Genomic DNA, 16,347 nt, shown 5'->3' on the forward strand with positions numbered 1-16,347 from the left:
GCTCAAGTTGGGCAGCTGGGAGACAAAGTCAGAGAGGCGAGATTGTGTTGGTTTGGACATGTGCAGAGGAGAGATGCTGAGTATATTGGGAGAAGGGTGCTAAGGATAGTGCTGCTAGGGAAGGGGAACAGAGGAAGACCTAAGAGAAGGTTTATGGATGTGGTGAAAGAGGACATGCAGGTGATGGGTGTGACAGAACAAGATGATGAGGACAGAAAGATATGGAAGAAGATGACCCCTAACAGGAGCAGCCGAAAGAAGAAGAAGAAGAAGAATAGGCTATATGGATTCCATTAGAGGATCAGCTCAAGTTGGGCAGTTGGGAGACAAAGTCAGAGAGGCGAGATTGTGTTGGTTTGGACATGTGCAGAGGAGAGATGCTGGGTATATTGGGAGAAGGGTGCTAAGGATAGAGCTGCTAGGGAAGGGGAACAGAGGAAGGCCTAAGAGAAGGTTTATGGATGTGGTGAGAGAGGACATACAGGTGATGGGTGTGACAGGGCAAGATGATGAGGACAGAAAGATATGGAAGAAGATGACCCCTAACAGGAGCAGCCGAAAGAAGAAGAAGAGGCTATATGGATTCCACATCAGCCAGTCTCTTCACTTCTGGCACTGGTATCAAAACAGATTAGCCATCGTGTTTTTCACCCGAATGCTTCAAGATGTGCCCAGACTTACGGTAAATAACGTAGGTCGCATGATTTAAACATTGTGCCAAATGTCAGGCTATGTGTTTCAAGCTACATCCACAATTACAAAAGTAAAATCCAGGCATATTAAAAATATTGAATTTACCAGCCGACCCCCGTGACCCTGTAGTTAGGATGTAGCGGGTTGGATGATGGATGGATGGATGGAACAAATATGTTATTACATCAGACTTCTTTAAAAAAAAAAATAGATAAAAAAACCCAACAGAATTTGAATAATTAGTCATTAAACTTTATTCAGGGACAGGTAATGAGACATGAGTCTGCTGGACATCTGAGCCAGCAAATCCGTGAATGCCAAACTGTTGCTTCGTTGTCAGGGTCTCAATTTGTTTCCTCAGCTGAAGGATCTCCTCTCTGAGAGATGCATTTTCACCAAGCGCTAGGCCGACAACTGCTGGTTCCAGAGCTGAAGTGTAGTCATGGTCCTTGAGGATTTTGTCATCCTCCTCCTCCTCCTCCACGCCAGTGTGTTCTTCTCCATTGGTCACTTTCTCCTCTCCCAAACCCTCAGTATTGAAAGTGGAACAGAGGAATTGTTCCACTCAAACAACGCAAGAACTTCTCCCTTCTTCAATCATCACCGCCCTGTCTCAGACCCTGACTCTTTTATAAAATGGAGGGTATAGGGACTAACTGGATAGCAACGACCCATTTATATCGGGTTTCTGCATTGGAAGGAAGTGAATGAAAACTTTTTTGTACTTACTGAAAGCTCAACATAAAGGTACACAGCAGTGCTCAGTTGTAGAGCTATCTGTACGCTGAAAGTTAAACTTCATTTTCTCGGACAATCTAACCACTAAACAAAACTAACAACTGCATTATGGACAACGGAAGTGACTGAGCTGGCCGAGATTTCACCAGAAGTATGTCGTCACTACCATATGCATATAGCATGCTGGGTTGTTCATGTTAAAATATATTTGTTAACCATCAGCACTTTTCAGTGTATGCTTGACAAAAGCAATGAATTTTAAGCCTTGATTTAAATGTCAGGACAGATGAGACACAACTTACACAAGCAGGTAGATCCTTACACAGTTTGCTGGGCCTGTAGGTGAAAGGTTCGACTTCAAACTGTAATTGTATAGGGTGGTCCAGATCTAATTATGCAACTTTTAATGCAATGCAGGAAAACAAAACAAGACAAAAGAATTGTTGTAATAAACGAAAATGGACTTACATTGAATTAATTCACTGATTTTCCATGTAATGTCCCACTTGTCCTCCATTCCGTTGGATACAGGCCTCGGAGTAATAAACTTAATAAGTTATAGCGTAATGAAAATTTCATAATTAAATCTGGACCACCCTGTACATATCATAGGAATTTTTAGAAATGCTGCCTCCTGTGATCATAGTGTACACTCTTGCATTCAGTTCTGTTTATTTTTGTATAGTGCTCTTCTCAGAGTCTGGTGACAGGTTATCAAGTAAAATGGCATTACAAACATCACAAATTACTGATCACATAATGAGTACACATAAAGACAACAGATTTGTTTAAACAGATGGGAAAACAAAGTATTGTGACACTGATTAACATAAATGAATATCTGTTGTGGCAGTAGGGGGCGCTAGTGCTCCCTTGAACCCTCAGGGATGACTCCAAACACCAGGTAAAAGTCCAACACTTTTTATTATTTTCTACAGTGCACCAAGCACCTTCCACACTACTCGTAAACTCACACAATAAACCACTTTACTCCCAAAACACTATCCACTCCTCCTCGCCCAGACACTTTGCTCCTCAACCTCCCAGCTCAGCTCGTCGTCTGGAGTGAGGCACCGCCCTTTTATAGCCCCTGACCCGGAGGTGTTCCTGTCCCAACAGTCCACAGTTCCTTTTTCCTTCCGGGTCAGGGCAAACAGTCCTGTTCTTCAACCCGGGAGCACGTCGTTCCTTCCTGTCACATGACCGTGATGTACTCCCGGGTTATAGGGCACACAAGAGCCCATGAGCCCCCCTACAGCGACTCCCGGTGGTCCCCAAGGTATCCAGCAGGGCTGTGTAAAAACACTACATAGTCCATAAGGCCCTGCTGGAACTCGGGGCACGATCTTGCGGTCGGGAGAACTCCTCCTGGCGGCCTGGGGGTGCGGACCGGCATGGGAAGCCGTCAGTCCTCCACACTGTCCATTAATTAATTGTTGCACTGTGTGACCAGTTGACAATAAAGGATGTATGCATTGAGTACTTATGATAATGGGTGGGGGTGTGTAAAACTGCTTTAAATTGTGTATGTTACAAAGGAAGAAAAGTGTGCTGGCATAGCTATTTATGTAACGTCTAGCAGGGGGTGTGAATTACCTGTACTTTGAAGTACTTGATCTGAAATCTAAAACCTAATGCCAACAAAATAAACAGGCTGCTTCTTGAATAGATGAACACGGCTACAACATGAGTGAAAGTTTGGGGGGCTTGTGCTGATAGCGCCTTGCATAACCCACCACACAACAAACCATCTGGATTGGGACCCAAGTGCAGCGGGTGACACCTCAGCACCACCCTGGAGCAGCGTGAGGTTTTTTACAGTGGCTGGAGTGCCAATCCTGCCACCAACCCCTAAGTTTACCCTGCAGGTTAGAGGACCTCCTTGCAGGGTTGGAGGCAGATTAACATCATACCCAGGACGGAGCAACTGCAGGTTAAGGGGCTTGCTCAAGGAGTAGAGGAGTAGAATCACTTATGACATTTACGAGAGTCGAACCGGAAAACTTCCAATTCCCTATTCTCAGAGTCACCACTCCACATGAGCGACACCACATTTTATAAAGTATCCATAAGGTAACTTTGTATTGATGGATGGCTAGGACACAAAGAGCCTCACTGAGGTTTTTTATGGGCATATATGCATGTTTCGACAATCCTTGTACGACGGAGGCACGGCACGCATTTCTTAATCTTCATCTTATAAGCCAGAATGAAAACAAAAGTAAAATGATTCGCTTAAAATAGAAGGTAAGTCCTCAATAATAAAAGCTAAGCTAGAAATGGCCAAACATTCATAAAGTTAAACTGAAAATGACATAACAGTCTAATACACTACAGAAATAAAAAAATGATACAAATGGAATTAAAATAACCTTGGTTCCTTGTGTCTATCTGTAACATTCTCACCAACAGAATTTATATTTTATCGCTGTATTTGCATACATGTATTTATTGTGTAGTCTGTTTTAGTTCACTTAGGCCATTATTCAACGATATAATGGGGACACATTAGGTCGAATGAAGGATATAGTGAGCGAAACTGAATATTACGTCTTTGAGTGATATCTCTAAGTGTTAGTATCTAAAACAAAAACACTGGACAGTACTTAATTAAAGGCAGCGATAACTGCATTTTGAATATTGTCACCACTGCTGTTCATTACCTATGAGGTATGATCCTGAAAGTGAGTCAGACCCTTTACAATTTGGAAAGATGTAGGTACTATATGACAAACCAAAGTGTCGGCTTCCTCCAGCATTGGGAATATTAACATTTTTCATCAGCACCATCTGATCATAATTTATAGCACAGTCAGAGAAATACTTTACTAAATGAAGTCACAGATAATGAAAATTTGCAGTCAATCAATCAATCAATCAACATTTATTTATATAGCTAATATTCATACAAAAAAATGTAGCTCAAAGTGCTTTACAAAATGAAGAATAGAAAAATAGAAGACACAATAAAAAATAAACATAAGTCAACATTAATTAACATAGAATAAGTAAGGTCCGATGGCCAGGGTGGACAGAAAAAACAAAAAAAAAACTCCAAAGGCTGGAGAAAAAAATCAAATCTGTAGGGGTTCTAGACCACGAGACCACCCAGTCCCCTCTGGAGAATCTACCTAACATAAGTCAAACAGTCCTCTTTGTATTTAGGGTTTTCATGGAAGGACCTGATGATGATGGTCACGTAGACTTCTGGCTTTCAGTCCATCAATGTTGGTGCATCCTGATGCTTTGAGTAGGTGGTGGTGGCGCAGGCCGGAAAAAGAAACAGAAGAGAGAGTAGGGGTCAGTATGGATTTTGGAGCCACTGTGAATAGTTATTATGATGAATTGAACATACAGAGTATCAGGATTAAGTTAAAGTGAAGTTATGAGAAGGCCATGTTATAGTAATGTGTTTTCAGCAGTGTTTTAAAGTGCTCTACTGTATCAGCCTGGCGAGTTCCTACTGGCAGGCTATTCCAGATTTTAGGTGCATAACAGCAGAAGGCCGCCTACCCGCCTCACCACTTCTTTTAAGTTTAGCTTTTGGAATTATAAGGAGACACTCATTTGAAGATCTAAGGTTACGATTTGGAATATAACGTGTCAGACATTCCGATATATAAAATGGAGCGAGATTATTTAAGGTCACGGGGGTCTGTTGGAGCTAATCCCAGCTAACACAGGGCACAAGGCAGGGCGCCAACCCACCACAGGGCACACACCCACACACCAAGTACACACTAGGGACAATTTAGGATCGCCCCTAACCTGCATGTCTTTGGACTGTGGGAGGAAACCCACGCAGACACGGGGAGAACATACAAACTCCACGCAGGGAGGACCCGGGAAGTGAACACCATAAACCATCCGGCATGGAACTTTATACCAACCAATAGGAGAAAGCGTAAAAACAAAAACACCCTTGAGAATCGGGTGTGCCAGCTTTAGCGGGCTACGGAAATAAAATAAAACACATGAGCAAAGGCAAGCAATATGGCGAGTTGGTCCACATCCACTCTCTGCTGTGACTTCATGTACAGAAAACGTGGAGGGAAAGTAGGGGTCTGATGTTTGACTCTAGCGCAGGAGCCAGACTAGCTGCTGTCTTTGTAACTAGAAGTAAACGTCTGTTGGCCCTCCGCTATTTAAATATTGGTGACAGAATGTATGAAATATTGAAGCTAACAAAAATCAAATTAGCACACTAAAAAATTGATAACACTAGGTTGGGGTTTAACAATTTTTCCATTTCAAAGTCACGGGATTAACTGCTACACTTTTACTTTATTTCTTTTTTGTTTTGTTACAGATGCCAATGAATGTGACTTATTTGAAGCTGAAATTTGCAAGAATGGTGTCTGCGTAAATACAGAGCCTGGTTTTGAATGCTACTGCAAACTGGGCCACTACTATGATGCTACAAAATTAGACTGTATTGGTAAGAGAAACATTTGAAAATAGGCTGTTTTTGAATCAGAACTGTTTAAAACTAGAATTAGTTTTCACTTACCTCTCAACTTTAATGTTCAGATTTGATTGTGTTACGATAAGGATTCTTAATCTGTGTAATTTTGATTTTTTTGCACTAAAAACTCTGTAGTGTTAAAGTAAGGCCTAGACTGTTGGGAACCTTCTGATTATGAACGTGTCCTGAAAATGACTCGACCAATTTGCTATAAGCCACTTACAAAGAATTTGGTGCAGTAAGCCATCTTCACACAGTTAGTTGAGTGTTTACAATGAATTTAGGATAAACACATTTGTGCCAGGGAAGTCCCTCAGCATCTAATAGTAAGATCATAATAAGGTGAAGGGGCATAAAAAGCAACTCAGGGAATTTAGAGGAAACGTTTGAAAAATGAAATTAAGAGGAAGATGAAGATGAGATCCCATTCAGCGGTAAAGTCTCCTAAAAAAATGGAGAAAATATGATAATAAATGTGAATCTTTGCCAATAAGAATACCCTCTAAATCTCTTTATTGTGTTAAAGAGGGTGGGAGCCCTAGTCAAGAAGACAACATGAAATTGCGAAGGATTTACTGTTTAGCACACCAGAGTATGACAGAGTGAGCGCTGCTCCATTTTTCCAGGTTTTCAGTGACATACAAGGCCTGTTTTGCTAAAACTTAACAAAAGTAAAGAGCCGGCTCTACCTTCTCCGCCTCATTCCTGGAGGATTCCTTTTAAGTAGCTTAGCTGTATAACCAATGTCTGTTCAGTTTGCTTTTTATGGAGTTCTTATTTGATAAGTTGGCAAGTCTGCAGAGACTCATTCAGACAAAATGGTGCCTAAAAAAAAGAATTCATTTTAATCTTGTAACCAAAGCTAAAGCTTTTTCACTTGAATGGACAGAGTAATACACCCATAAACAGACACTGGATGTGTTACTGGAAGGGACCTTGATCACCAGAGGCTACATGTTCCCCTAAAATGTGGTGCATGTATCTCTTCTGTCTCTGACCCACTGTAAAGCTCCTTTGGTCCTGAAAGGTACCCTCTGTAGTGGCTTGGAGTGGGGCAACCTTAACCACGTCTAGTAGCCTTACGCTTGGTGCTAGTGATGGAGCGCAATCCGGAAGAAGAAAACACTTGAAGAAAGGAATTTTAGCACCTAAACTCTTATGACAGAAAGTAACAGAAGGCAAAGCACAGTGCCATATAGCAAGCTGAGGAAGACGACACAACGCCACACCACAGACAAAGGGCCACGTGATGAAAACAAAGTGTGCACAGCATCTCAAGCGAAGTTCTTCACTCAAACTGATGTGCAAGGTGCTATAATAGATAGACTGATCGATACGAAAAACACACACAGACAGACAGACAGATAAATATGAAAAGCACTTTGATAGATAGATAGATAGATAGATAGAAAGATAGATAGATAGATAGATAGATAGATAGATAGATAGATATGAATTTTGGTATAGTAGGCAGGATACCATAGCTAGCTAACGATCTATAGATAGGGTAGCAGCAATAAAAATATTCAATAATTAGAATGACAATGGGAAATTTGCCAAACCTACAGTGGAATCCCAGGATGAAAGGATTCAATGTTCTTATGCTGCTGGCTATTCAGAGTGCAACACCGACCAAAATACGTCCTGGTAGTCCAGAACTTGCAGAGTGGACAGCTCATGGTTGAGTGTGAAATGACTACAAGCACAGCACATATGCACAGGATGTGTGTGAGTTACACGCCCCAGCGTCTGGAAAGGAAACCTCATTGAGTGACTGATGGTTGTTGGGATACTGTTAGTGACCAAAGATGTCTCAGTGAAGAGGATGAAAGCCATGTGTCCCACTGTTAGACTTTGAGTCAGGGAGAATTGTGGGAATGTGGGAAGGTGGAGTATCCTTCTGAGACACCAGTGCTTGGTTGGACAGAATGCAAACAAAGTGATGAGAGCGCGGCATCAGTGGGTAGAGGAGGGTTGGACCCACTGAGGTGAGGGGTCTGGTGTGCCACAAATGAGCAAACAAACAGGAGGACAGACATGTTGTGGTGTTGATGGACCAAACAGCCACATCACAGACCCCAGCCTAGGGGGGTCAAACTCAGTTCGTGAAGGGCCACAGTTGCTGCAGGATTTCATTCCAACAACTTTCTCCATTATTAATCAAATACTAATTAATGCTAATGGTCTGTGTATGTGGTGATTGCATGTAGATAGATAGATAGATAGATAGATAGATAGATAGATAGATAGATAGATAGATAGATAGATAGATAGATAGATAGATAGATAGATAGATACTATAGTAAATGTAAATGATTAATTTAAACTGGACCCATTTGTGTTTCCAGCAATGCTTCCTCTCTTAGGCTGTTGTGTTCTTGAGATCCTACAATTACAGGCCAGGTTCAAATTATAAGTAATTTATTTTTTTTTTTATTTTGAAATATGCATGTAGATAGATAGATAGATAGATAGATAGATAGATAGATAGATAGATAGATAGATAGATAGATAGATAGATAGATAGATAGATAGAAAAAGTGAGTACACTCTCTTTCCAGTCCTTTAGTTTTGCATGTCAATACATATAACTATCATTCATATGGTTAACACCAAGTCCTAAAATTAGTTATGCCGAATGTGGCAAACACACAACAGCAAAATGCAAAAGTCATTTGTGAAAAACTGGGCACATGCCCTGGTTCAGTGGCTTATAACAACCTGATTTAGAAGTAACGAGTCTGGCCTGTTTCAGCCAAGCTGTAGCTGTCATCCAGATGGTCTCACCCGTTTTTGTAGACTACTCTCATACACACCTACCCCAAATCATCCCCAGCTCACCCATCGTATCTGGTTCTTGTAGTGTTCGGGTGTGTTCTGTTTTCGCCAATCACATTGTGTTCAACAACCAAACAATCTACACTTTGGCCTTATCTGTCTAAAAGACACTGCTACATAAGTCATATTGTCTGCTGAGATGCAAGCCTAAGTTATATTCTGTTTTGAGAAAGGGGCTTTCATTCTTTTTCTGGTGAGTAAAAATCACAAATGTATCAATTCAGAATTAAATCTATAACACAACAAAGTGTACAAAAAGTGAAACGGTCTGAATATTTTCTGAATTCACTGGAAATGAATTTTCTGTGTCTACTGCAGTCTTTCTGTACCTTTTCCTCAGCCCTGGAAATCGTGGTATCATTTGTTTCCATTGTTTTTACTTTCACAGATATTGATGAATGCACTGACAGCTCAGTATGTATTGATGGGCAATGTGTTAACACAGATGGTTCTTATAATTGCTTTTGCACCCACCCATTGGTTTTTGATTTCACACTGCGCAGGTGCATCGATCCGACTGACACCACAGGTGAGTGCCCAAGCAATCTGCACCCACTTTTTATTTTATTTTTTTTACAAGAAGGTAAACAGCAGGGCTTCAACAATGGATAGACAGCTTAAGACTCAATAGCTCAATTCACACACATATGACCCAGGAAGCTCATAAATCCACCTCTCTAGTGTCTTGCAGTGACAGGGAATACTGCCCCCTGGTGCCCTACCGCCAGTACATACTGTAGTGTTGGGGATATCTCAGACAGCCATTGTGGGTATTTGTGTTGGTATCTGTCCCTGTGTCACTATTTACCTGGCTTTGAGAAAAATGAGTCATATGGTTTATAATAATATCTTTTTCTCTTAGTGCTCTTTGCAATTGTAATGGCTGTATGTTTGTTTATTATAAATACTAGGGGACTTAGCTCCCTCCTCGCTTCGCTCGCCAATCCCAGCCAATCAGCTGACTAGAATGGCTCCATGTCTGCAACATATTGCAAAGAGGGGGGCTGAACTCACCCCAAGGAGACGCGGTCTCTCCTCCTAAACTCTTCTTAAACAGTGATACAATGGGAAACAAATAACTTTTGTTTCCTCTTTGCTCGAACAGCTGCTAGATTGCTGCTGCTGCCATGCCGCGTGATCTGCATTTCGTGTGGCACTTCAAATGTTTAAAAGCCTGCACAGCAGCTGTCCTTTTGTCTCAATGCCTTGTCTCTCTTCTCCTCCAGACATCCTCAAACACTATTCGATCTCTTTTAGCTGTTCGGTTATTTCACCGAGTGATATTTTCCATTTGTTTGCGCTAATGTGATCTTTACTCTCATTTTTTTTGAAACTTTCGAATTTTCCTATTTCCATTATCTCCAACCTGCTCTGCATGTGTATCACGGGACTTGTTTCCAAAGGTTGTAAGTATGATGTGACTTGATCGTGTCGCGGGACGTGAAAGCGTACCTCTGTCTCTCTTCAAAAGATCACGTCTTGTCGCAGGAAAAAAGTCTCGTCTCGTCCCAAGATTATTTTTTATAATAGAGATCTCGGTTATCCTATATTCAGGAAACAGTGTTATATTTGAATACATGATGATTGCTTCTTTAAATTTACAAGGCATGTTCAGGTTAGGTGCACTCTCAGAGTCACACAACATGAGTGGAAAGTCAGTCAGCAGACTTAAGATTTAAAGTTCAGTGCCCATGCCACTACATCACACTCTACTAACCTGCAAAGAAGACACTTATACATTATATGAAAAAACAAAATTAAAAGATTTAAAAATGTCTGCTTTTTTGGCAGACAGATTTGGCATTTTTATTAAAAAATTGTTGTCAGTGTTTTGAAAAGTCTCCAAAGACATGCTGATATGTTTATTAGCCATTATTTTGCCTGCTGTGTCTTACAACTGGATCAATTTTAAAGTATTATTTGTTAATAGTACTAATTACTAAACATACCATATAAAATAATGTAGAGATTATGTCATGCCTTCCACCCATTTAATATTCAATAAAATTCAGGGACTGGTTAGATTATTTTTATATTAAATTAACAGATATATGAAGAAAATAGCTGGGATTACTAAGTAGAAAGAACAATGTTTCCAGTGTAGAAAATTCCTAAGGAGCAGAAGCAACGCCAGTAAGCATAATGTGCATCACAGGTAAATTACTGGGAGCCATTATTAAGGAAAAGACTGAGCAGCACATGCCTTGAACAGGAATACTAACATATACACAACATGGGTTCAGACGAGTGCGTCGTGTTTCACTAATGTGCTGGAATTTTATGAGGAAGCAACAAAGCATAAAATAAGAGAATTGCATATAATATTGTTTATCTTAACTTTCAAAAAGCTTTTGATAAGGTACCACATGAAAGGTTAGTGATCAGACTAAAAGACGTGGGAATTCAAGGCTTGGTCTGTAAGTGGCTGGGCCCTAATTTGGGATCTTCAGGTCGTTTGTCATGCTGCCAACCTCCTCCTCCTCCTCTGTGAGTGCAAAATTTGCCCAAAATCAGGAACCACAGGGTTAGGGTGAAGACAGCTTTTTCAGAATTAGGTGTTAAAAGTGGTATCTCTCAGGGGTCAGTGCTAGGGCCATCACTCTTTTTAATATATATATAGCCACCACTCTTTTTAATATATATATAGACATCACTCTTTTAATATATATATATACCACTCTTTTTAATATATATATAGCCATCACTCTTTTTAATATATATATATACCACTCTTTTTAATATATATATAGCCATCACTCTTTTTAATATATATATATACACCACTCTTTTTAATATATATATAGCCATCACTCTTTTTAATATATATATATATATATTATATTACTGACCCCTGAGGGACACCACTTTATATATATATTGTGCCTCCTCCAGACCGCGAGGAGGCATCCATCCTGGTTATGTTGGGGGCCTCGGGTGAAGGGCTTGGAAGCCCAGCCCTGTAGGGACCCATAGCCACTGCCAGACGGCGCCCCAGTGCCTGAATGTCCCGGGAGCCCAGCACTTCCGCCACACCAGGAAGTGCTGGGGGGAAGACGACGGGGACACCCGGACGGCTTCCAGGTGCGCAGCCGGCACTTCCGCCACACTGGGGCGTGGCTTCGGAGGAATGCCGGGAAGCAGCTGGAGCCCATCCGGGTTCCCATTTAAGGGGCCGCCTCCCTCCAGTCATCGGCAGAAGTCGGGTGGAAGAGGACGGAGCTGGAGGGAGGACGGGAGGCGGCCAGGAGAAAGGCAGTAGGACTGTGTGGCCTGGACATTGGGGGAATCGGTGCTGGAGGCACTGGGGTTTGTGAGTGCACAAAAAACTTGTAAATATTTGTAAAAAAACATGTGTAGGGTGAAATATGATGTCCGTCTGTGTGTGTCCGGGCCAGCGTCCACAATATATATATATATATATAATAAAAAAAATCCTGCAACAAGACTTTTTCAAGTCCCGCCCTCTTCTCAATCGTATTCAACCACGCAGACGGTAATCTCACCTCTCATTCGTGTGAATGCTTTTCACAGACACAGTTTCTGCTCTCTCAGATCTTATAAATTTTAATGCTTTACTCATTTTAAGTTCCCAATTAAAGAAGACGTATTATGTCCAAATCTTCTCGAAGAATTTCATCACGAAGGGTTTGTCAACAGAAGAAATGAGTACACGGGCAATCCTAGCACGAAGAAACGATGAAGTCAAATGAATTAACGTGAAAAATGACGATCGGTTACACGGTAAATTGGTTAAATGCAATAGACATCAATAGACTCTGCTGAAATAGTTGGTGGTGATGGTGCGGAAGATGAAAACATCAACTTAAAATATCATGAAGAATATCTACAACCGTTAACACCGTCCGGGTCTTCCACCAGCCGAATTACTATAGAAAGAAGGATGTATCCAAGAAAGGTAATGTTGTACATCTTCAGGGGATAACATTAGACACCAAAGGAGATCTTGATATGCCATTCATATTAAAACGTTAATGGTTTCCCGTAAGAATAGCTTTTGCAAAGACAACTAACAAATCGCAGGGACAAACATTCGAAAAAGTCATTTTATTTAATAGGGAGAAAGAAACGAAATTCAGTCATGGGCAGTTATACATTGCGTTGTCATGATGTAAGTCCAAACACAGAATCAAAATTCAATATGATATTGATGAAAATTGAATTCAATAAATTGTTTTTACTGAAGTTTTACAGTAAAAGTGTAAGTTTAAAAAGTATTTGCGTGTTAATTCCAAATCCAAACAGAACGAAAACATATTACACAAGGAAAAACTTTAATGCAACATGAAACATAATTTACTTTCAAATTATTACATTTTACTCTTTTTTAATATGGTTAATTAGTCGCTGCAATATGAAATAGTTCTATTATGAATATGTAACAATTCCCATGAAACTAAAAATCTGTTTAAATTGTACAACCGCATCCCCATACGTGAGTGACAAAACCGCAAAGGGGCTCAGGCACAGGGGGTTGGTGAGCAAGGCGAGCTATTATATATATATATATATACACAGTCTGGACAAGAATTTAAGCAATACGCTGGTTAAGTCTGATGATGAATCCAAAATAAGTGGAAGGGCAGATAATGTAAAATCAGCTGAATGATTACAGGGAGACATGCAGAGGGCATACAGCCTTGGCCAGATTTGTAGTAGATCAGATTTAAAGTAAATGTAAAGTATACACATTGGAATAAGAAATGTCAGATTTGAATATACAATGGGAGGTCTGAAACATGAAACTACACTTTATGAGAAGAAGCTGGGAGTCCTTGGGAGACTAATCACAATCCATATAAAAACAGTGTACAGAAGCAATCAAAAAGTCTAATAGAATGTTAAGTTATATATCTCAAGATGTGGAGTACAAGTCAAGGGAGGTTAGGGTTATGTTATATAACACACTAGTGAGGTCTCACCTGGAGTAGTATGTACAGTTTTGGTCTTCACATTACAAAAAAGACATAACAGTACTAGAGAAAGTCCAGAAGAGAGCGACTATTCCAGGAACTATGCAGAGTGATTAAAGGAGCTGAACTTTTTCAGTTTAAGCAAACAGAGATTAAGAGGTGACATGACTGAAGTGTTTAAAATTACAAAAGGAATTAGTAAAGTGGATCACAGTTGTTACTTTAATATTCTTCAACAAGAATTCATGAACATAATTGGAGGACTGCGGTGGGTTGGCACCCTGCCCAGGCTTGGTTCCTGCCTTGTGCCCTGTGTTGGCTGGGCTTGGCTCTGGCAGACCCCCGGGGCCCTGTATTCGGATTCAGCGGGTTGGAAAATGGATGGATGGATAATTGGAGGATTCTTAAGGACAGATTCTGCACAAGCATTAGAAAATGTTTCTTCACACAAAGTATGCTCATGGAATAAATGATCGAGTAGCGAGAGTGTAGAGAAGGACCTTCAGATCTCAACTTGATGTTATTTTGGACAATCGAGTTGAACAGGATGTATAAGCTTGTTGAGCTGAATAGCCTGTTCTTGTCACAAATGTCTTTAATGTTTTATTGATTAAAACTTGAAAAACGCTTCTTTGTATGCAATTTATCCATTTCTGCTTTTTATAAACAGAGCATAACATGGACGTATTCCAGGACATCTGCTGGCAGAAAGTGAGTCAGGACATGACATGTAACGAACCACTGATCGGAAAACAAACAACTTACACAGAGTGCTGCTGCCTTTATGGATTGGCCTGGGGACCAGACTGTGCCCTCTGTCCGAAGAAGACCTCGGGTAAGTCAATGAATCGGGCATTTTTTTTATATATCCTCAATAGGTAAACTTTTCACTGTAGGAAAATATAAAGAAAAGAGAAGGAAGCCACACTAGCAGAATTGTAGCCACTGAATGAACCTTTATTTATGCAGCAACAGAAACTTTACTTAGTCGAGGCTTGGCCACTCACCTTACATCAACGCCTCATGCTGAGGATATCAAGATCAGGATATAAGAGGAACATACCTGTGACAAACAGCAGCTTGGAGAGTCAAAGAGCAACAGTTTGACTCTCTTCCTTACCTCACCACTGACACCATATTAACAGGTTTACTTCACCTCTGCCTAATGGGGCACATTTAATCCTGTTACAGTGGAAGTCAGAGATCCCAGTTTAGAGCCTTCATCATAAACATAAACTTATCCAAAGTTGGTGATATAATTAACCTGATTAAGTCAATTAAGCCTATCTGGTCTCGAATAAGTGGTGGAAAAAGAATGAATAATCAAGTTATTATAATTACTGTATATACTCATGTTTAAGTTCTTCCGCGGATAAGTCAGGTTTGATTTTACCATATAATTTCCAGTATTTTATAATGTCGGTTGTATAAGTCGAATGCGGAAAACTCACGCTATTGGCCCATTAAATTACGATATGCTAATGGCCACCTGAGAGAGTAACCACGGGGCACACGGCCTTTTTTATTTCTATGTATTGTGCCTACGTGACCACACGGTCATTCCCAAACTATTCAGAAGCGACGTTTGCACCGATTTGTGTTTTTTGTATCTCACACCCTCATACACCTTTATCGTAAGAGCATCCCTTATCTACGATGAAGCGTACGATCAGAAGAAAATATGAAGCTGGTTTTAAGGTAAAAGTCGTTGAAGTGGCGAAAGAAATTGGTAACCGTGCTGCTGTAAGAAACTTCGATGTGTCTGAGAAACTGATGTGAGATTGGAGGAGGCAAGAAGATGTAAAAGAAAAAAAAAATGAAGTGTGGTATTTTTGAACGGGCATATAAGTCTTGGTCTGATTTTATGATCGATTTTTTGGGTATCAAGACGCGACTTATACGCGAATATATACGGTATCCTTGAGTGGCCCAGATGAATTATGTATTGGGAGACCTGAAGATGGCCGTTTACAGACACTTCCCATCCAATCTAACGGAGCGAGAGAGGATCTGCCAAGAAGAATCGGATAAACTGCCTGAACTCGGGTGTACAAAGCTTGCAGAGGCTTACTCAAAAAGACATGAAGCTGTAATTGCTGCCAAAGGGGCTTCTACAAAGGGTCTGAATACTGATTGCACTTTTTAGTTTTTAATAAATCTGCAAACCTTTCTGAAAACACCTTTTCACTTTTCCATGATGGGTTACTGAGAGTAGACTGATGGGCAAAAATGGCAAATGTCAGTCATTTTCTAACCTGCTATATCCTAACACAGGGTCATGGGGGTCTGCTGGAGCCAATCCCAGCCATCACAGGGCACAAGGCAGGAACAGACCAGCCCACCGCAGGGCACACACACACCCACACACTTGGGACAATTTAGGATCGCCAATGCACCTAACCTGCATGTCTCTGGACTGTGGGAGGAAACCCACGCAGACACGGGGAGAACATGCAAACTCCACGCAGGGAGGACCCGGGAAGTGAACTCGGGTCTCCTAACTGCGAGGCAGCAGCGTTAACCACTGAGCCACTGTGCCGCCCAATGGCAAATGTATCCCTTTAATATTAAATCCATGCATCCATTTTCCAACCCGCTGAATCCAAACACAGGGTCACGGGGGGTCTGCTGGAGCCAATCCCAGCCAACACAGGGCACAAGGCAGGAACCAATTCCGGGCAG

General features: G+C 40.9%; 1 protein-coding gene across 11 annotated transcripts in view; it reads left to right on the forward strand.

Annotated features, from left to right (window-relative positions):
- ltbp1 (latent transforming growth factor beta binding protein 1) overlaps nt 1-16,347 on the forward strand; it is a 432,727-nt gene that overhangs the window by 379,464 nt on the left and 36,916 nt on the right. For all 11 annotated transcript variants that reach the window (XM_039738108.1, XM_039738103.1, XM_039738107.1 and 8 more), the window contains 3 exons: nt 5,741-5,869; nt 9,123-9,263; nt 14,336-14,500. In XM_039738108.1, the coding sequence (XP_039594042.1) occupies nt 5,741-5,869; nt 9,123-9,263; nt 14,336-14,500 (435 nt within the window). The remainder of the gene's footprint in view (nt 1-5,740; nt 5,870-9,122; nt 9,264-14,335; nt 14,501-16,347) is intronic.

This window comes from Polypterus senegalus, chromosome 16 (genome assembly GCF_016835505.1).
Source record: "Polypterus senegalus isolate Bchr_013 chromosome 16, ASM1683550v1, whole genome shotgun sequence".
Lineage (NCBI taxonomy): Eukaryota > Metazoa > Chordata > Cladistia > Polypteriformes > Polypteridae > Polypterus > Polypterus senegalus.